At 44.1% G+C, this 23,337-nt stretch overlaps 1 protein-coding gene across 11 annotated transcripts in view; it reads left to right on the top strand.

Moving 5' to 3' along the window:
* Positions 1-23,337, top strand: part of NAV2 (neuron navigator 2) — a 220,100-nt gene that overhangs the window by 30,818 nt on the left and 165,945 nt on the right. The window contains exon 1 of one of the 11 annotated variants that reach the window (XM_073658238.1): positions 5,373-5,651. The exons of the other annotated variants lie outside the window; for them this stretch is intronic. Coding sequence (XP_073514339.1) covers positions 5,529-5,651 — 123 coding nt within the window. The 5' untranslated portion in view covers positions 5,373-5,528. Of the gene's footprint in view, positions 1-5,372; positions 5,652-23,337 lie in introns of those variants that run through there. 11 annotated transcript variants of the gene reach the window in all.

Below are 23,337 nucleotides of genomic sequence, written 5' to 3'. Positions count from 1 at the left end.
CTATGGGCTGTTATCAGGGGGCGGCCTCGGCCTCTTATCTCCAGTGATGGGAAATCTTATTCTTCAGCACAAGACATTGTGGACAATTGTAGCTTCAGCTTTATGGGAACAGTTTGGGGTAAGACCCTTTTCTGTCCCCCATGACTGTGCCCAGTGCACAAGGTCCAAACAGACATGGGTTGGGGGAATGGGGGGACATGAGCGGCCGCACAGAGCCCGGACCTCAACCCCATTTAATAATTACTGTAAAATAGTTCGGTGGGGGGGTCCGTGCTGATAATTTCTAATTACTAGCTGAATTGTGAATGCTGCTCCGGGGTATAATACATGATCAGTACAAGCAAAGGAATCAGGTGCAGTATTAATGTCATGAATTTGGAAGTGACCCTATACTTTACATGGGATACATGGGTTTTCCGTATAGTGGTGGTATTTTTTTACTGAGCAGAGTATATTGAGTGGTTTTATCAATACATGGACTGCAGAGACTGTATTATACCCACTGCACCCACTGAGCGGGGGAGACACAACCTAAATAATTCTCCAAGGGCAACAGGACAAGAAAAGGCTTAAGAATGTCTTGAGACGTCTGGTAGGGGGCGAGGAAGTGATGACCTCAGCCTGTTCTTTGTCAGAGGTGTCAGAAGGGGTTGTTGGCATTTAAATGACAATGCTCTGCGGGAAAATGAGATGCAGATTTGGGCCATCATTGAGGGCAGTGATGACCCATTTCCTCCACAGCACTGTCTGGGGGGATTGTTTCTGATAAGACCCTAATGACTATATAATAAAAAGTTTTTCAACTTTTTACATTTATTTTATGTTTCTGTTTATTTTACTTATTTAGCACCATCATATTCCATAGACATTCTCACTATCTTATGTATTCTACTTGCTGTCAATAATTAGGAGGAAATTGGGAGAAAACGTGCCCTTATGTCCAGCTGACAGAGGTGCAGAGCTTGAGACAGTGTGCCAGATCTATCCATGAGATGTGCACCTGCTGGACGGGATCAGGACGGATCTCAGTTCTTTGGATGTAAAGATGAATGTTTCCATTCGCTGATGGCAAGCAAGGATCTTAAGTGGTGAGAAATGGAAACATAAAACATATTAGAAAGTTGCAGAACTTTTTATTTTAGAGTGAATACACCTTATGTTTGGTACCATAGACTTAAAGATTTCCCCACATAAGCAAATATTCTACTACAAGAACTTCTGACATCAACACAGACCAGAGGGGATTTGGCCATTTTGGAACCGTTTCACACGTCTGACATTCACATGCCAAGTGTGAGCCATCGTGTCAGGCTCAGGACTTCTGACCTGAACTTATGAGCTTGTTGCATTTGGGTTAGACATCGCATTCCTAGGTCAAAAGTGGGCAGTTTTTGCCCTTATTTTACCCCCGCTGCTCCCCTGAGTATTCTGCTTTCTTCTTTTTTTAAATCCGCCATACGATGCCAGAGTTACAAGCTTTTTTTAGTGGTGATTTTTATGGCCTTTTATAGGGGGCGTGGCTCACATGATCCTCTGGGGTGTGTCTTTAGGCTCATCTACATTATTATCCTGTGAGCCACGCCCCCTTGGCAAAGACCATAAAAATTAGCTCTAACTAAAAAGGCCCATATCTCTGGAACCCTATGGCTTATTTACAAAAAGAAAAAAGTAGAATACTCAGGGAAGCTGCGGGAATAAGATAAGAGCACACATTGCCCACTGATGACAGGTATTGCTGATCAATAAGGCACAGCTATTTTTTACAGACACCATTTGGGGGTGATGTAGGTCGTGGGGGTGCATTATAGATCATCAATAATGCGGGTCTTGGCTGAAGGTCTGGTCCTGTAGGAGCTGGCACACGGACTGTGGTGAGTACCACATCTGATCATTATCTGTCCTCTATTCCCCTTCTCTCGGGGTCCATTTCCCGGCCCGCAGCGCTGCTGTACTTCCCCAGTTCCTGTTCATTTATGGAGTAAATAAAAGTAGAATAAATGGAGGAGAAGTAACAGTGAGTTCCCATCCTGAGTGCCAGGCATCTCGGGGAGTGTATTCTTTCATTCATGAGCTTGTTAGCGGGGTATTGTGTCTGTCTCTCCAGCCCTCCTCATCCCATACATCTTACTTTCCAGCCTCCCACTGGCTGCACCCCCCTCCATGTTCTGCACATTGTACGAGTGACCCCTGAACTGCACCAGCACTAACTTGCCTGACTTCAAATAGCTGCTCCTCTTTACCCACAGGCCTTTGTGCCAGAACTTCCTAAATGTTTTTCTGCAGTGTGTCATCACCGACTTATCAGCCCTCCCCACCACCTATTAACCCTTCATGGCATGGCTGAGAAATCCCAAGCTACCATCACCTACAGAGCATAGCTGGGAATCCAAAGCTGGGCAGAGTCATTAGGTCAGGGTTTTTTTTTCATCTTTTCTTCTTTTTTTTTTATGCACCCAGTTTTCATTCAATTTTGGTCCATGTTTTTTCTTCCAGATTTTCTCATATCTCCCCCCCCCCCCAAACCCACCAAAAAAAATCCAAGCTACCTATCTACCTATTAAATGAGGAAACCTGTTCTTAGATTCTTGCTGTCTGAACCACGGGAAGCATGAATCAAACGCACCATGGGTGCGGCCGCACAGGGGTCCAAAAGTTAGAGGGGCCACTATCACCTCCAAGGCAGGTGGAATTGTGCATTATGAGGAACTATTGAACTGCAAAGGGCCCATATATTGTTCTTGAGCAGGGGCCCCTCTTCTTTCTGTGTCTGCTCCTTCTTCTCTAAAGTGTGGCAGCGTGAAAACAAGGTTTAAAGACTTGGACTATAGGGAGAGACGCGACTAGCTCCGAATTCTCACTGCAGCGCTCTAGTTGATTGACAAGTCTCATCCTGTGTAGACAAATGGGAGAGACCTGTCAATCAACTTCGGCAGGGAGGGGAGATGCCGGCCGGGACCACACAGGACTAGTCCCTTCTCTCCCTATAGTCCACTGCAGTTTATTTTCTTCTTTACTTTTTGACCTTTTGCGCACGTTTCTAAAAAGTAGATGGGACTAAGAAAAAGATGAAAGGTCAAACCCATTCATCAAATTTACTATAATGTACCCCAGAAAAACGGCAACATTTTTTTAACTTTATAGGTAAACAGCGAGTGTATACCCCACTTGGATGAATGGAGACCAGTACTACGGCTTTATTTATGAGAGATTCTTCTGAAAAGAAATAAATCCGGGAGTCTTGTTAAGAAGAAAAATATGGAACACTTTTCTTTTCAGGCAGAATCTGCCTAAAAAAGATGTCGTGTGCACATACTCATCAGACCGACAATGAAAAATCATCTGTTGTTTTCTGGATGAAAATCGGACGATTTATTCATATACCCAATTTATGTGAACTCAGCCCGGTAAGAGGCTAAAAAAATTAGTCTTGCTCAGCTTGGAACAAAAGACAATGCTAATGTAAGTTCACTCAGCATTTTTTCTAAACATTGCCTCTGAAAAACATGATTTTTGGTGCGATTTTGTAGAAACAAATCTTTTTTTTGGTTTTACATGGATTTTGAAGCAGATCTGCTCTAAAATCTACATTAAAGAGTATTTGAAGTGGTTCTTATCTCGGTTTTGAAGCAAAATCCACATAAAAAAAAATCTCACTGTGAGTATCCCCTAATATGGGGTATTGCAATAGGATATGTTTTGTTGCTTTGCTGTGGCACAAAATCTTGTTAAATACATTAAACAAATACCTTTTACAAGAATGAAACAAACATATGTTCCAAATGTGCTTGTCGCAGAGAAAAATTCAAATCCATACAGACATCTCCAAAGAGGGGAGAAATCATCCTCACATTGGACATATAGGACTAATTATCACTGGGGAAGTGAGAAACTAATTATAACTGGAGAAGTGGGGAAAGAGCTGGCATGTCAGTCTCCATTGAAGTAGGGACCTCCTGCAGTGACCAGGTAATTACAATGGGGATTTGCTCTGAGAGCCAGACACCAAACTTGGGATTCGTTTTTTTCTGAATGAGAGAAGTATAGGGGCTTCCTCTGATCAAAGAACGGCTTGCAGACCTTTTGGAGCGAGTGGTCAGTGATGAATATTAGAGTTTGCACGCATCCGATATTTATTGGAAATATGTTCGTCCCTTTGCTATGGTACCAAAAATATAACGCATTCACTCTCATCACCGTAAGGCTTTCAGAACCAATCCAACTTAATAACGGATGATGGATGATGCTATCCATGCCATGTTTCATATCTGTAAAATCGCAATAGGAAGCATGAGGATAATATCTACCACCTGGGACCTCCATAAATATAACATACTCCTTATGCACATACTTCAAAGGTGCAAACGGGACATACAGCATATGCAGCAGTTATTCCACACAGTATGGAAATGCCGCACATTTGCATTGCTAAGGTGTTGTTCTCCTTCTCGCATAAGTAAAAGGTGTGGAAAAGCGTAGTAGACAGCTGTACTCCATCCTATAGAGTCCAGATAGAAAATGTATACACCCTGCTTCATGGATGGAGTTTTGTGCACCAGTCATGATGAAAGGTGCCGCTGGAATGAGACGCATCAGATTCAGTACGAGTCATGCGCCTCTTAATGATTTAACGCATCTTCAGCTGCCAAGCGTCACCCCAATATGCGTTCACCCCCAGTACATTTCTGTCGTACTTTATATCACTTTTGTAGTGTAAATAATAATAAATTTGGCGGCTGAGCCCCCTCACTACAAAGCTCTGAAAACTTTTCAAAAAGTTGGCTAAGTTTTGCGTAAAATTAACAAAAGTTGTTAAATTCTGAGTTGCGCAAAAATTTTACAATGTTTTAAACAGCTGTGGGCCAGAAATCTGGAGTAAACTGCTTGATGAATCGGGGCATTATTATTATTATTATTTTTTTTTAGATCTATGGATGATAGGGGCCCCTGTATTATGTCCGTCACAACCTACAGAGTAAAAAAACTGTGAAGCTGACGGTATATTAATTGCGTCACTGGCCATAGACGGATCTGATGTCTGTGGGTTCGGCTGGACCCCAAAATCTCGCAGACAGGTTGGCAGCCTCGTCTTCTGGAGAAATAACTTGCATGTTAATATCTGGGATGGGGTAGGTCGCTCTCTTTGGTTATAGGATCAAGGCTTTTATGTCTTATTAGTCTCCCATTATAGATCCCTGCGCTCCATATTGGCTTCTCATTATAAGGTTTCATCGACTTCCTCCAAAACAACGGATGGTCTTGTAGGAGCAGACAATATGTACTTATCCCTGTAGGAGTTAATTGTAATTCTCTTCTGTAATGATGAACGGCCTATTGAGCCAGGAATGGCCGGGGGAGGGGATGGTGCATTACTCCCCCCTGTCCCAGCTGCTGTTACCTCCGAGCTTCTTTCAGGAGCTGCAGTATTTGTATCGGTGGAGTTATAAAGGAAGTTTCTTGGCTCCAGGATCTGATCACCGATGGCTGATTTCCGACCCTTTGCCAGAAGATGAGAGTGGGGGTCTTGCACAATGACCGGTACACGGTGCGACTATGCCCAGACCCCCAGCCTCTCGGCAGCAGGTGCTTTTGAGGACAGGGAGAGGACTGTGATGCTTTGGCGATGGGAGCAGAACAACAGCACAATGAAACTGGTAAGAAGCTGTAATCCTCTGGATCTTATATGGGGGCACAGGGAAGGAGGAGGACTCCCAACTTGCACCCTTCAGCTCCGTGCCCAGCACCGGTGGGAGCTTTTCATGTCACCCTATGTCTGGTGGGACTCACATGCTCAATTCTCACATTGCTCTCGCTTCATTACATGGTCACTGTCTGGTCTGCGCGGCTTATAGGGAATCATTCATGTGATTTTTATAGAATTGATCAGAAAGTTTGAAGCAGAAGGTGGAAGTTGTAGCTCTGCAGAGCACGGAGGCTGAATGTGATGCTGGGAGTTGTAGTGCCACGATCACTGCAGAAGCTTTGCTGGTCTCTTTGGTTAGATAGCTGATCATGATTAGGTAATTTTCCATTGATCCCGCAGTGTTCCTGGGGGGGACTGGTCATCACATTGCAAGAAGTGTAGAGCTATTGGAATGACTGCGGCTCCGATCATCACAGATTTCACATGTATCACTATCTCCGTCTGGTTGGGATTATGGGGGATCTACAGACAGGTGCAGGATACATTACTATAATTCTGGGGATTTTCTGCATTCAGTATGTTATGTCTCTTAGGTTTGCGGATTGTGATGTAGGACCTTTTACACCCCTGACCATAATTGTCTAGAAAGCGACAAATTTTCCATTGAGGTTTTTACAGCACATTAATTTCAATATCTGCAGCAAGAGCTACGTATGTTACAGGCTGATTTCACCCATGAATTACACTAGATGAAAATCCACATCACAAGCCCATTTTCCTTTTTTTGCAGTATGTTTGCACAGCCTGTAAATGACTTTTTTCATTTTTACTCACTTGTAGGCTCCTGCAGACAACCGCGTAACTCCATGAGTGCTATCTGTCATTTTGAAGGCTGGCACTTGTCCCCATGTTATTCTATGGGGCTGTGCACATGTCCTACTGCGAAAAAAAACGTAGCCTGCACGAGATACCTTCGAGAATTGGATGGCACTTACTCATTTAACTCTATGGGTCCGTGGAAAAAATCAGACCAGACTCTGATGACATCTGAGTGTAGGCTGATATTATAGAGAAAGTGGAGAAAATTTTTTTTCTCTCCACCTCCCAGAAAATCGGATCCCACTGTGATCAAACTCTGACCAGTATAATTGGGCCCATATTCTCGGATGTGAACTTACCCATATAGGCCCATTAATTCCACAGCGTTTTACAGACCTCATCACAACCTAAGTTCCCTATCAGTATGTCTTTGGAGTTTGGAGCAAGCTAGAGAACCAGGAAGAAACCCACGCAAACACGGGGAGAACATACAAACTCCCTGCAGATGTTGTCTTTGGTGGGATTTCAACCCAGGACCCCAGTGCTGCAAGGCTGTAGTGCTAACCACTGAGCTGCCCACATTTAGAAAAATCTCACCCACAGTGCTGCTACCGTAAAACTTTGTGGATTTTCTACCTGTATCTGCTAAATGTGATCATAACCTTAGAGAGTAAGCCCCGTTCACTGGTATTGAGACCCGCGATGCGGTGGACTAAATATTCTTTCCTAGAAGGCCGTGATTCCATCCCATCCATATATCAGCCTGGCAGAAGTGATGGTCCCTGAGGTTGGTACTTGGGGCAATATAGTGTATAATGGATCGTGGGAATTTGCAGTCCTGTTGGGAGCGGATTAAGAAGTTTTGTCCTCTCAAGGTGTCACCCATCCTCATATATTCTAAGAATGTGGCTAGACAAATCCTTGGAACCCGGTGATCAGTGACATCAGATTTGCTTCGATGCCTAATCTTTTGTATTTTTTGTCTACTAGAAGGAAGTTCGGGCAACTTGGGGTGTATTTACCATTTTTTGGGTCACCATTTTTGTAATTGTTGTGAAAACTGAAGCACACAGACTTATATATAGAATTACATAATTCTGCCTCAATGTGTGAATACACCCCAAAGATATCAAACTGGCTGCTAAAAGTCTACAGAAATGTTCCTGTCTAAGAATCCCCTAAGGGATCCTCTACTTTGGACAAACCCTAATTGTTTGGCCACATTCACAAGATCAGTATTTGTAAGCCAAAATCAGGAGTGGGTGAAAAATACAGAAGTGGTGACGTGTTTTTATTATACTTTTCCTCTGATTGCCACTCCTGATTTTGGCTCAGAATTACTCATCTGAAATGCTGAACGTGTGAACGTGGCCTTAATAATCATCTGATCACAATGACCTTCAGCGATCATCTGGCAGTAAGTGTTTAATTTCCCTGCAGTGCCACCCCAGGAGAAATGTAGTATTACACATTGCTCAATGTCTGTTTGTGTAATGCAGGACAGGGTAGGTCCTCCAGAGTGAGAGACTCTCTTTGTAGCCACTCTCTACTCAAGAGTTGAGGGTCTCTAAGAGAGGGCCCATCTCTGATAACTCAGAATTTACTAATGGGGTATTTGGAATTGGATTTTCTAAACTAAGGTAGAAGGAAATACCAGCCGCATAAATGCAATGATGTATCTGAAGTGTGACCCATGCGGGGACGAGGCTTTATCTCTGTGTCTCACCATACTGTGGCCCACGCGGAGACGAGCCATTGTCCCTGTGTCTCACCATACTGTGGCCCACGCGGGAACAAGGCATTATCCCTGTGTCTCACAATACTGTGGCCCACGTGGGGACGAGGCATTATCTCTGTGTCTCACCATACTGTGGCCCACGTGGAGACTAGCCATTGTCCCTGTGTCTCACCCTACTGTGGCCCACGCGGGAACAAGGCATTATCCCTGTGTCTCACAATACTGTGGCCCAAGCGGGGACGAGGCATTATCCCTGTGTCTCACCCTACTGTCTCACGCGGGGACGAGGCATTATCTCTGTGTCTCATCCTACTGTGTCTCACGCGGGGACGAGGCATTATCCCTGTGTCTCACCATACTGTGGCCCACGCGGAGACGAGCCATTGTCCCTGTGTCTCACCCTACTGTGGCCCACGCGGGAACAAGGCATTATCCCTGTGTCTCACACTACTGTGGCCCACGCGGGGACGAGGCATTATCCCTGTGTCTCACCCTACTGTCTCAGGCGGGGACGAGGCATTATCTCTGTGTCTCATCCTACTGTGTCTCACGCGGGGACGAGGCATTATCCCTGTGTCTCACGCTACTGTGGCCCACGCAGGGACGAGGCATTATCCCTGTGTCTCACCATACTGTGGCCCACGCAGGGACGAGGCATTATCCCCGTGTCTCACCATACTGTGGCCCACGCCGGGACGAGGCATTATCCCTGTGTCTCACCATACTGTGGCCCACGCCGGGACGAGGCATTATCCCTGTGTCTCACCATACTGTGGCCCACGCAGGGACGAGGCATTATCCCCGTGTCTCACCATACTGTGGCCCACGCCGGGACGAGGCATTATCCCTGTGTCTCACCATACTGTGGCCCACGCCGGGACGAGGCATTATCCCTGTGTCTCACCATACTGTGGCCCACGCAGGGACGAGGCATTATCCCTGTGTCTCACAATACTGTGGCCCACGCCGGGACGAGGCATTATTCCTGTGTCTCACCATACTGTGGCTCACGTGGGGACGGGGTATTATCCCTGTGTCTCACAATACTGTGGCCCACGCCGGGACGAGGCATTATTCCTGTGTCTCACCATACTGTGGCTCACGTGGGGACGGGGTATTATCCCTGTGTCTCACAATACTGTGGCCCACGCCGGGACGAGGCATTATTCCTGTGTCTCACCATACTGTGGCTCACGTGGGGACGGTGTATTATCCCTGTGTCTCACAATACTGTGGCCCACGCCGGGACGAGGCATTATTCCTGTGTCTCACCATACTGTGGCTCACGTGGGGACGGGGTATTATCCCTGTGTCTCACAATACTGTGGCCCACGGGGGACAAGGCATTATCCCTGTGTCTCACCATCCAGTCTCGGGGAAGTAATGCTATTACTATGTGTTATGGAGGCGCCGGGATTTCCAGCAGAAGTTGTTGAACTGGTTCTCTATGGATTTCTATAAATCTGATCCGTTGAACAGCTGAAGTGACAGGGACTTGCATACAGCATTGTAAATCCCTTTATCTACAAGTTATGAATCACTGGAGCTCACTATTACATCAGCTCGGAGCCACAATGTAAGTCTATAGAAAGGAGGCCAAGTGACCCGGGTCATTCCTCCGGCTGTAATCTCTGTATTCCTAAGGAGAGGGAAGTATTACAAAGGTGTGAGCGACCCAGGGGCATGTCTGTACCGCTCCAGCTCAGGATAGCACCCTAGGTGTTGTGCAATCAGATCCCCTCATTATATAATAATAATAATAATACAACTATTCCAGTAGATAAAATGTATCTCCTGTCCTGGATATTTGATAAAACTCACCCATAGACAGTTTATAATAGTACAGCAGCATTTATAAGGCATGTTGTGTCATGCAAAACTTAAAGGGGTTGTTTGGGTATCTAATATTGATACCCGGCAGCATTAGCGGACACAGATTGAAGACCCCCCTGTGCAAGTACAGTATATGGGCCCTTTGCAGTCCATAATGCACAATTCCCCTGCTTGGAGGTGAATATGGGCCCCTGGTTGCACCAATGATTTGTCCGCTCATGCCCAGCAGTGGCCAGATGTAATCAGAACTGCGGATCAGCATCTATTCAAGAGAACAGGAGCTGATCTGCAGTCCTCAGCACTACACGGTGTATGGAGCTGAGCTGTTCTGCACCGCTCGGCGTTTACCTCCGCTGCTGTTGATCGTGGGGGGGGGGTGCTGTGTGTCAGCCCCCCCACGATCTGACAAGGATGGATACCCAAACAACCTAAAGTGGTCAAACACCTGATGGCTGTATTTCTCCTATCTTCATGCATTCTCAGCCCAGACAACTGAAGGATCGTGCATGTGCAAATCCAACATGCCCAGTCCTTCTTTCCTCTAGTATATCATGCAAAGGGATAATCAGGACATCCCCAAACATATTGAATGGTCTGACAGAGGATGCCACTTTTGGTCCTCAAATGGGTCTAGCTGAATTTACCACATATGAGGCCGTATTCTCTCGTTGCTGAAATGTTGTTTTTTTTTCTGCTGTTATTTTTATCTACATATTTTATGCAAATGTCCCCACCAAGATCTGCATTAACCTTCTCTAATTATTGCTCAGTTTTCCCCTTTATTTGATGCAGATTTGAATGTGGATTTGAATGTATTTTTTAATACAGAAAAGATTTGATTCTTCACTTAAAAACACAACTGTGTTTTTTACATTGACCTCTTTTCAAGCTCCCCAATAGAAGCCCCCAAAAATTCACCGTTCAGCAGCGTCTTTAGGGGGCAGGAGTTTCTATGAAATCACATCCACTTTGCTTGATCTGTTAAATGGAGCTGATTTTCTGCACAAAAAAATGCAGTGAAAAATAATTCGGCATATACTTTACGTGTGAACACGACCCAGGACAATGGAGACTGAAATGCTGGAATATAGCTTTATAATAGTAAATTTGATGAGCAGCGAGATTTTCTCGGATTCTCTCGTCTCTGGTGGAGTTTTTTGTATTTTCTCATCATCCTAGCTGAAATCAGATAGATGAGCTCTTCTATAACCATCTAGATATAGCCGCTGCTCCATAACGGGATTGTCACAGGTTCATCAATAAAGCCGCTATGCAGATGGGACGCAATATGTACAGTATTGTGACACTCTGCAGTCAGTCCAGAGAGCCCCTTTAATTCATCAATGTCAGTGTGACGCCTTAAGGTAGAATACTCCCATCATCTTCAGAGTGGACTTGACACCTGTCGGTTTCTCACATACTGGAATATTGACTTCATTGCTGATAACCACAACAATGATCGGATTATGACAAGTGATCGTGGCCAAGGTGAAAGGTTTTATGGCCGCCGTTATCATAGTTGTGTTATTACCTCTATGACTGGAGTTCCCCTTACTGACTGGAAGCTTCTGGATTGCTTCTTTAAAGGGGTTCTGATTCATGTTCTCTGTTTAAGACCATAGTCGAGAGCTGACCCTTACAACAGGTATTGCTCAGTGAACTTCACTCCTTTTTGAGTAATTCCAACACCATGTCAAATACCATGGGGGCGCTGTTTCTGTTATGCCTATGGATATTTTTTTTCTTTATTTAGTGGTGAAAGGTGGTACTGCAAGTGTTAGACACATTACATTCCCTTAAAGAGAATCTGTCATCAGGTTTTGCTATGTAATCTGAGAGCAACATAATATAGGGACAGAGACCCTGATTCCAGTGATGTGTCACTTACTGGGCTGCTTGCTGTAGTATTGATTGAAATCACTATTTTATCAGCAGGAGATTATCACTAAAAGGCCACGGCCCCACTATCAGTATTCGGTCAGTATTTTTTCTCAGGAGTGGGAGCCAAAACCAGGTGAGGAACAATCAGAGAAAAGGTATAATAGAAACAAGTCACCAATTCTGCATTTATCACCCACTCCTGGTTTTGGCTCCCACTCCTGAGAAAAAATACTGACCAAATAAATACTGATAGTGGGGCAGTGGTCAAAGACTACTACCATGTTGCCATATAGTTCTCCATATTCATAACCCCGCCTCCAACACTGATTGCAGGCTTTCTGCCTATGCACAGTGTACCCAGAAAGCTGCCAATCAATGGCGTGGGCGGGGTTATACAGGGCTCAGCATTCAGAGAACTGATAGATCTGCAGCTGAGAAAACTGGGATTTTATCAAAACTACAGCAAGCAGCCCAGTGAATTACACACTGCTGGCAATAGAGTCTCTGCCCCTATATTATGTTGGTCTCAGATGGGGTAGCAAAAGCTAAGATGTTGTTGTCCTTTTTTAATTGAAAGCAGATTGGTGGGGGTTTGATTACCTGGACCCTCCCCCGATGTATTGTGTGTGTATATATATATATATATATATATATATATTACACAGTACAGACCAAAAGTTTGGACACACTTTCTCATTTAAAGATTTTTCTGTATTTTCATGACTATGAAAATTGTACATTCACACTGAAGACATCAAAACTATGAATTAACACATGTGGAATTATATACTTAACAAAAAAGTGTGAAACAACTGAAAATATGTCTTATATTCTAGGTTCTTCAAAGTAGCCACCTTTTGCTTTGATGACGGCTTTGCACACTCTTGGCATTCTCTTGATGATTCTCTTCATTTCTTAAAGTAATGATGGCCACTCGTTTTTCTTTACTTAGCTGCTTTTTTCTTGCCATAATACAAATTCTAACAGTCTATTCAGTAGGACTATCAGCTGTGTATCCACCAGACTTCTGCACAACACAACTGATGGTCCCAACCCCATTTATAAGGCAAGAAATCCCACTTATTAAACCTGACAGGGCACACCTGTGAAGTGAAGACCATTTACGGTGACTACCTCTTGAAGCTCATCAAGAGAATGCCAAGAGTGTGCAAAGCAGTCATCAAAGCAAAAGGTGGCTACTTTGAAGAGCCTAGAATATAAGACATATTTTCAGTTGTTTCACACTTTTTTGTTAAGTATATAATTCCACATGTGTTAATTCATACTATTGATGCCTTCAGTGTGAATGTACAAATTTTCATAGTGAGGTGTGTCCAAACTTTTGGTCTGTAATTATATATATATATATATATATATATATATATATATATGTGTGTTAACTAGTGATTAATTACCCTTTAAAGGACCTAGAACTGATGCTCCAGAAACCTTGTCTTGTTAGCAGCTATGTCCCGTCGTTACATTCATGTTCTATAAGTCCTGGGCGTGAGATGATGGTAGTATATAACGCCCCCATATAATAATATTATAGGTACCAGATGGCTTTGAATTTATTGCTTTTAATTAAATATAGTCAAATATAGTCATTCTGTAAATAGAAAGTACATTAGTCGATCTGAGGCATCCTGTTATTTTCTCTGCATATGATAATGGCTGGATAGTACTCCTGTTACCTTATAGGGCTTTATACATACTCCATCTATATCTACAGTCATGGCCAAAGTGTTGGCTCCCCTGAAATTGTTGCAGAAAATGAAGTATTTCTCCCAGAAAATGTTTGCAATTACAGATGTTTTGTTATACACATGTTTATTTCCTTTGTATGTATTGGAACAACACAAAAAATCAGAGCGAAAAAGGCAAATTGGACATAATTTCACACAAAACCCCCAAAATGGGTCAGACAAAATTGTTGGCATTTTTCAAAAATTGTGGGTAAGCAACTTTGTTTCAAGCATGTGATGCTCGTTCAAACTCACCTGTGACAAGTAACAGGTGTGGAAAAATCACACCTGAAAGCATATAAAAAGGGGAGAAGTTGACTCAACACTTTTGGCCATGACTGTATATCTATATAAATGCGCAGTACAACTTCTGTATATCGCATAAAGGGGAATATCCTATTCCTATCAATCATCGAGGTTGGTTTCTCAGTGTTATGGGTGTGTCAGAAGTGACAGTCACCCTGCAGTTGGTTGCAGGAAATCTCTTCATTTGGCATTACAGACTACTTCTTAGAAACTGTATCTGTAGGACCCAGCGGCTACCTTCCCCTGGCTAATTGACACCCTGGCCTGGGTGTATAAATACCTGCTGTGTGCACGAGGGAAGTGCTGGCGATATTCATTGCTCCTTTTTGAAGGCTTGAGCAAGAACAGGACTTCTTCCTCTCTGGTGCTAGAAGACGTGTGCGGATTTTTATGGAGTTGACTAAAGCTAAGCGATTTTCCCTTGTTTGTTCCCCCTTGTTGTCTTTAGTGTTCAGTGAGGATCGACTAGCGCTTATCCCCTCCCTTCCCTAGCCTGAGCCTTACGCCAGGGAAAGACAGGCCGAGGTACACGTGTGGTGATTGGTGAAGAGCCAATATAGGGACGTTAGTGGAGACTGGATGACACTAGATCAGCCTAGGAGGTCTTCACTCCCCCCTTTGCCTTGAGTCTGGGCTCACTTTCCCTCTTCCCTTTGTGTTGCACTTAGTCTTTCCCACACCTTGAATGACACTCAGGGGAGGGGCTTCAACTTTATCTTAGCCAAGGTAGTTGTTGCCATCATCTTTTGGGGGAGAGGCAGAAGGCCACCATACATAAAGATGGTCAGCCAATATTGGCAAGTTCTGCTTACTTCAATATAATATATGATGTGAATAACCTATTCACATCAATCATTGAGGTCAGTTTCTCAGTGGAACGGCTTCAATACTATCTTAGTCAAGTTAGTCGTTGCCATCATCTTTTGGGGGAGAGCCGGGAGGCCACCCTACATAAAAATGGTCGGCCAATATTGAAAAATTCTGCCGACTTCAATTTTTTGGGGCCTAAAAAGTTTAGTTGCCATTGTGAAAATTGCACAATTTTTTTTTTCATTATGCGGGATCATGATATGAAAAAAAAAAAAGATTAATTGTTTTTAATTAAAGTAGACAGAACAGGAAAAGTGAAAATATTAGAATTACTTCGAACTTTTTATTTATGGGAGAAGTGTCCTAGCAATAGGCCACATCCATAATAAACTGACGGCAGGAAATATGGTGTAAATATTAATACATTCTGAGTGGTAAAGTTTTCTGATATCCTGGATCAGCTCTTTGCATTAGACGGATGTCTGGACGGAAAAGCAACGATCACGTTAAACCGTAAAGGAATTAAGACTTCCTGCTGGAAACGTCTCGAGGTTTATCGCCGTGAACAGGATACTTGCTGTGATCTACATGCGGCCTCTCCTTCCTATTTCATATGTTTCTGTAATACCCTTATCTCCCTGTGCCTTCTGGGCTAATGTGGAGCAAGCAACTAACACCCCTCGAAGGTGGTGTTCATCATATGGGGTGTCATAGAAAGTTCCCGCCACTCCTCCTCCTGTCCCATTATGCCCTTATATTTATGCTCCATTCACACAAATCAGACAGAATTTACCAACAGAATGAAAACCATGTGCAGAATTTACACCTCGGGCAGATGGGCGGCTGCGGAGGATTTACATTATGTGAATATTCCACAACTTACTGACAAATGGAGACATTAAACCCCGGTAGGACGCATCGGGCTAAAAGTAGACTCATTCCGCAGGGCTGAGAGCCTAGGACTAACTTGTGCGGGGGCTTCATTACCACTACAGATGCATATTTATAAAGAGAATGTATCACCTGGAATATTTACCGTAAAAAAGATACTAATAAACATCCTTTATTCTATTCCATATACATTAGGGGGGCATCCGGCAGGATTAGGGGGGCATCCGGCAGGAGATGTTAGTTCCCTTCCATGTGAGAATATTGTGGGCACGTGCCTGTGATGATGATGAGATAACTGCTGAGAAGTGATCTGTACAGACAGCAAGTATCCGTCCATTACGAGGCTCAGCTCGGGGTGAGAACTACAAGATTTCAAGATTTATTTTTTTTTAACGGGCAAAATAAAGTAAAGAAAATCATCCAAAAAGCTATACAAAATATGAAGGAATGTCTCGTTTTAGGCAAATGGGTAATTTTCTAATGGCACATTTCCTTCTACTCTGTGAGATGGATGACTACTGGTGTTATACATCTGTGTCGGGGTCCGTAAAAATGAATGGGGGATGCAGACTTAATGCTGTTGTACCACCCGGATGACCCGGGACTATACGTATACTATCAGCACTGGATACAGGAGCAAAGGAGAGCGCATATCGAAAATCTCAGGTTCCCAGGAGGAACTGGCCAACACTTCCCAGAAGGAACATTCCCCATCACTTGTCTGCCAATGTTGCATAGGGAACCTACTGCAAACTTAGACGGGTCGTCTGCTTCCGCCGCTCACTTCCGCACCAGTAGGTGAGCGGCGCTGATGACGTTGCGATGGCACATAGCTACCAGGTCGCGTGCACGATCATCGGGTCCTCAGATGTATAGGACAGATGCACAATACCTGCAGATGGTGTTGGAGTCATGTCCATGACATATTGGTGGTCTGCGCTCATCAGCTGCATTTAATGACGGTCTGGAGATCTCCCTCTTTGCATACAACGTTTTAGGCGTTGTTCCTGCTCAGATGTATTGGAAATAATAATACCAACTCGCTTTTATTATTCCCTGCCTCCAGAATTGAAAGCATTTGCTTTTTTTTTCCTCTTCTCCACTCATTCTGCTTACTTTTCTGTTTTTATACTAATCTGTGTAAAATCCCTCACAAGTCAGAGAGTGACTGCCGGGAATTTCATTGCTATAGGATTATGGACTTAAAAATACTCTGGGCACATTTTTTGATGGCTCAAACACTTTGGTTTTTAGCTCCACGTAGGAGGCCTCGCTGAAGGGCCGCACTGCGGAGGCAGCTGGGCTTTGTAAAATTAATTAAATTGCATCTGACAATGGCGCAGGCGGCTCTTTTGTTGTGCCGTGTGCACAGATTAAGTTCGCCTTAAGTGGCCTTGAGATGCCCATTTAGTTCTTGTAGAGTTTTTTATGTTTTATTATTTCCTGCACAAGAGGCCAAAATAGATTTGCTGATTTTAATTCAATTGATGTTCGACCCTCGGAAATTAGAAAAACTTCTACTGCGGATTCCAGGGGCAAAAAATGAGGAGCTGAAAGTGCATGACCTCCTACCCCTGTAAGGGGCGAGGGTCTGCTGATGGGTAGAGCAGCACCCACAACCGGCATTTAGTGGGCGCAGTCACTGGTTTGGAACATATTTATGACGCCGTTTCTTCTGAATGCCCAATACACATGAACACTTGGTTCAATCGAGCATTCTTGTGTTTTCTCTGGGTGTTTTTGTAATTTCATTCAGATAGAAAACTGCTCCAAGACTCGTCAGGAATCGACTTATCTCCCCTGAAAACAAAAGGATCTGGTCTTTAAATTTCAGCTGCCCGATCTCCATCTCCTCCAACATCATCTGTCCAGGGAGATTTATAGGCCCCCATACACATCGGCTGGTCGGGCCTTTAGTTGCCATTGTGCCATTGTGATCACGTGTCAGTATCACTATCCTGTACCCCATGTGTCACCATCCTGTACCCCACGTGTCAGTGTCACCATCCTGTACCCCACGTGTCAGTGTCACCATCCTGTACCCCACGTGTCAGTGTCACTATCCTGTACCCCAAGTGTCATTATCCTGTTTCCCAAGTGTCATTATCCTGTACCCCAAGTGTCATACTGCTGCCCTTTGCACAGATTATCTGTGTATTAGTAGTAGTAATGATGTCCTGGAGGCCCACATGAAGCAAATATTCAGTAACATTTCTTGATTATTTGTCGGACATGCCTGATTCATCTTTCTCCTGATATCTGAGGTTGAGGAGGGGAGAATCTTGACATCCCCGTACATATTCTAAAATGTAAACATTTTTCTTATATAGCGCCATTAATTCCATAGCGCTTTACAGACATTATCATTGCTGTCCCCATTGGGGCTCGCAATCTATATTCCCTATCAGTATGTTGTTGGAGTATGGGAGGAAACCGGACAACCCTAAGGTAATTCACGAAGACACGGGGGAACATACAAACTCCTTACAGATGTTGGCCTTGGTGGGATTTTAACCCAAGACCCTAGCGATGCAAGGCTTCAGTGCTAACCACTGAGCCACCGTGCGGCCGATAATCAGCTGATCTCTTGAAACCGTCCAGTTCCTACCGAGAACCTTTAGCACAAGTAATTCAAATAGATCATAAAAAACTGCTGAAGAGGAAGCCGGAGAGATAAGGGGATATCACAGGTCATAGTCACCGTCTGGGCAACATTCGGGCGCGGAGTTATTACATCATAAAAGTTAAAGTGTAATTTCATGAAAAGAGTTAAAAAGAAATGTTATCATACGTTGTGACCAGACCCCATTGTATGAGCGAGGACCCCCACAGTCCTGGATAACTTGTTTCCAAAATCCCGCTCCCAAAAAATTTGTTGTAAAGAAGAAATAGAGCGGAAAGTTCTATCTGATTTATGCTGGGTCTGTGACAATGGCCATGACATCAAATGTGAAGAGACAACCTGGGTCATTTCCTTTGACAACCCTGAAGCCAGGTGGCCACCATGGCTTAGAAATGTGTCTACAAGAAAGTCCCTATTGCTGGGCCACGAGAATGTAAGGCTGGCTACAGGAAGCCAGTATAATAGCGCAGATCCGGAGATGTTGTACCGTCATGGCCCTAGAATACCTTTTCGGGAAGTGGCGCTTCCGTGTGGTTGCACATTAGAGTTTTGGCGTTGGTGATTTTAATATAAAGTACATTTTGATACGAGCGAGTTTAGACATGAACTTGTACTAATCCTTAAACAATGTCCTGAGCTCCAGCCCAAAACTTCCCTTTGAAGTGGTCTGGGGATTAGTGGAGAGATCACTTGTAATCAGGCAGCACTGGGTGAAAGGGTCCTGGAGATCTCCTGCTCCTTCCTGTTGGGGTCTTCTTGCCGCCCAGGTTTGATAAGGATCTTTAGTGTCAGGCAATGGTCTTTGAAATAAGGGCACCTTTGATCAGTCAGATGTGACTAAAGACTGCTCATTTTAACTACTCCCGACCACTTCTCCTCCAGCTACCGCTGGCTCCTTCCAGGAACAGCACAAGGGTTTTAGAGGCCTCTTAAGATGTTTGCTCAGGAATTCACCTTATTCCTGTTTCCTTTTACAAGAGGGGGATCATTTCACCTTCCCTGGGCTGTGGTGATAGAACTAGATACACAGTAACCTTTTATTGTTTCTATATTCGGTCCCCAGTCAGTCCATGTTGTGTCATTACATGGAATTGGAGCAGAATATGTGGCATCAGAGGGGGTTCAGAGCTGGTCCGAGAGGCAATATGTCTGCATCTGAGCAGGTTAAGGCCTCATTCATTGCGATCTTACTTGTTTTTCCACATCCGCATGATGCCAGGATCCAAGTTTACCTGACAGAGCATTGCCCAGAGCATGATATTACCGCCACCTGTTCTCTTCTTCCCTCGGTGCATCCTCTTGCCATCTCTTCCCTGCGTAACTAACGCACAAGAACCCAACCGTTCACATGATGTAAAAGAAAACGTGATTTATCAGACCAAGAAGCCATCTTCCATTGCTCCATGGTCCAGTTCTCATGCTCTTGTGCCCATTAATCACCGAGTCAATAGAAGCAGAGAAAAAAGCCCCATACATAAAAAACTCAAAATTCCTATATTTTTATTTTTATATATGTAGTTGAACATACATCCTCGTAGGCTTAATTCACACACCTATGATTGTGATTCGTGGTCCATGTATGGACTGCAATGCACGGACTGGTTCCGGGTGTCCTGCCCCGAACTCAACAGCTTCATATGTATATACGAGGCTGTCAAGATCGGGCCAGGAGACCCGCGGCCGGGCCAGGAGACCCTCGGATTCATACATCAGTGCATTGCCCGGCTGGGCCAGGAGACCCTCAGCCTGGCCAGGAGACCCTCGGATTCATACATCAGTGCATTGCCCGGCTGGGCCAGGAGACCCTTGGCTGGGCCAGGAGACCCGCGGCCGGGCCATGCACTGATTATGGTGAGCGTTCCTGGCCAATTATCGGCCAGTGTAAAGAGGTAGTAGAAAATAGACCAGGTGTAGACAGGTATAAACATCTGACGAATGATCAAAACGCTCGTTCGCTGGGTGAAATTATTTTTCTGCTCTCTTAAAAATTGACGTTCTTGACATCGCATCGCCCTGTGTAAACAGCACATATGCTGCCTAAAAAAATGATATTCTCTATACACAGAACGATCTATTACCGTTCATTCTGTGCCTATGGGAAGAGCTCTTGGCCTATCTAAATAAGCTATTAAACGACCGCCATCTGCCAATGTAAACACACCCTTAGGCCCCATTCAGACTTCCATGTTACACGTACCTGTTTTGTGGTTTGCAATGATACAACACGTATCCATTATAATCTATGTGGCTGTTCACGTCTGTTTTTTCCAGTATCTTGGATGAAAAGTGCCAATACAAGTCTATGGGTCCATGGAAAGCACGTACAGCACACGGATGGCATTGGTGTGCTGTACCTATGTAACATTGCAAAGTATAGGAGAAGCTTTGTCATTTATTTATTTACTGTACTTATCTATGTGTGAAAAACACTGATGACCACACTGATGGTAAAAACAGACACGGTGACCATATACTGAGGACACGGTGATCCAAAACAGTAATGACGCCGCTACTATTTTTTTTCTTTTTTGCATAGCTCTGATAATCTGGCACTACCAGCAATGTCAGGGACACCGGATTATCGGAAGCTGTCCGTTTTCATCCTTGGCACTAGCTGCTGTTTGCTCTCACCTTGAAGATCCCTGCAGAACAAGACAGATTGAGATAACCAAGCTCGCAGACAGACCGTAATAAGCAATACATCTGTTGAACAGATGGCAAATCAGCGGCTTATTACATTACGTTTAACAGGTCTCAAAATGGAATCGCCTAATTGTTGTCAAGAAACCCAAGCGTTTTTCTTCATTGGTGGGATTCATGTGTAATTGTATGAGACGTTTGTAATAAGGTCAATCGTGTAAAGAGCGAGAGCTGCGACCTGCCGGAACCGGCGAGGAAACCATTCACTTCCTATATCAGTGCTGATAACCTGCTACAATTGTATCCAATCTACACAACTGCCAGGATCCAGACAGTTACATTTTACCTGTACTGATACATTGTAGCAAACTGTTAGTTGCAATTTGCTAGAACTAGAGAAAAAATGCAAAAAAGTGATGCTGTAGGTGTAGAGATTACAATGTCTACCACCCCCATTATGTATAAACTAGGGTCACATCACTGTTTTTTCTCATCCAAGAGAATCAGGTCAATTATGCTGATCAGAGTGGGATCCAATTCTCTCAGATGAAGCGAAGGTGGAGAAACATTTCTCCATTCTGTCAGTCTGTGGAAATTGAACCGCACTCAGATGCCATCTGAGTGCATCCAATATTTCCCACACACTCGTTGACTTGCTTGGCCGAGTGCGATCCGAATATCAGATCAAACTCAGACATGCTGCGACTTGTTCTGTCCGAGGAAAATATCAGACATGTGAACAGCCCCATAGAATACCATTGGTCGAGTGTGATCTGATGTTATGTCGGATCGCACTCGGACCCGAAAATACGCTCGTTTGCACAAGCTCTTACAGGGTACATAAGACGGTGGTATCTTATTTATGGATATGTCCGTTCCTTTGTGTAAAGGCTCATTCACATTTGTAGAATATGGATTTGTACCTATTAAGTTTTCTTTCCCTTCTTCATTGAGAAACCGTTGCCACTACAGTTTGACACATTTCTATTACTTTATAGATACATGTTGTTGTTTTTTTTTTTTATGTGCGTTGGGTTTTGTCCAGTACACATCATGTTTCGGTTGATCTGGGATTGGTATCATTTTTATCCCATAGAAGTCAATGGACTTAATATGAAAGCCATGTTTCATGTTTGCAGGAAAGTTCATGTGTGTGTAGTTTAACAATAAAATGGAACAAACCTGGATGAAAGCTGATACAAGATATAGAACAAACTGTAAAAAAATAATTAAAAAAATGTGTATTTGATCTTTCTTTTCTTTTCTTCGAACGGTTGACCTCTCGCTGTGGAATTTTCACAAGGATTTTAGATTCACCCATAAAACACCTTTCATTGTTCTAATTGATGGATCTGACTTCCCCTTATGACACCAGAGCATTTTCCGTGCAGATTTGAAATCCTCGTTGACGTCTGACTTATTCCTGCTTCCGGATCTGCACAAGAATACCATCCCCATTGTTTATCATCATCATCATCATCGACGGATCGAACTGTGTCTCTGTAGTAGAAAACTAAAGAAACTGCAGCTTTTCTTAAAAATCCAGATCTGGATTTCCGAACATAGCCTTACGCTATAAATCGGATCAGACTCTCCTATTCAAGTCTGTGGGTGCGTGAAAAAAAATCGGATGCCCATTCGGAGCCACGTTATTACATCGGATTTTGGTGAATACACTGCAATTAAATGTAAATGATTAAAAAAATGGATAGCATACAGATGACAAGTGAGAAAATTGTCCCACTTTTCTGGATGAAATTCTTCTTTTTTTTTTTTTTTTTTTTTTAAATCTACGCTGTTGTGAACCTGCCATAAAACTAATACTGGCACTGAGTTTCTATACCTGTGAACTGATGGCATGTAAAGTGAGGCTCAGGCTTGGACTACCAATCACTGGCATTGCTGCAAAATCTGAACGTAGGTGTAGAGGTGTCCATGGCTGGTACATAGGAGGCCGCTGCCTCTGGCTACCATGACCTTCACCGTTACAGTACGGATTACGCTGTACGTGACGCGCCCCCTGGGCCAGTGTTGTTTGGGGGATACCCGGAGCCGGATCAGATGGGGGTTGTAGTCTCCGAGTGGCGGTGACCCGGTCCGTGCCCAGGGTGTCAAACTCAGTGTATGGCAGTCCTACAAATGTTGCTGGATGTTCTTTAGTGTCGACTACGCCACCCGTTGATTTGCGGTCACTACGGCCGCCGCTGCAGCAGGGTCCGCTGAGGCTGGTGGTGTGTGTGCAGCTCAGGTAGTATAACCCCCAACGGGAGGGGTATAGCCTCAGGGGGTCAGTTGTAGAGGGTGGTGGTTGTGGTGGTGCAGTGAGGATGGTAATGAGACTCAGAGTCGGGCTGTGCAGTTCAGGGTTTTTTACTTACTGCTGTTGTTCTGGTCACTCCGGCCTTGAGTG

This window comes from Phyllobates terribilis, unplaced genomic scaffold (genome assembly GCF_046119375.1).
Source record: "Phyllobates terribilis strain yellow unplaced genomic scaffold, ASM4611937v1 Scaffold_13__5_contigs__length_258822181, whole genome shotgun sequence".
Classification (NCBI taxonomy): Eukaryota; Metazoa; Chordata; class Amphibia; order Anura; family Dendrobatidae; genus Phyllobates; species Phyllobates terribilis.
Note: the sequence above shows the minus strand (reverse complement) of the source record. Positions and strands in the feature narration are given on the sequence as shown.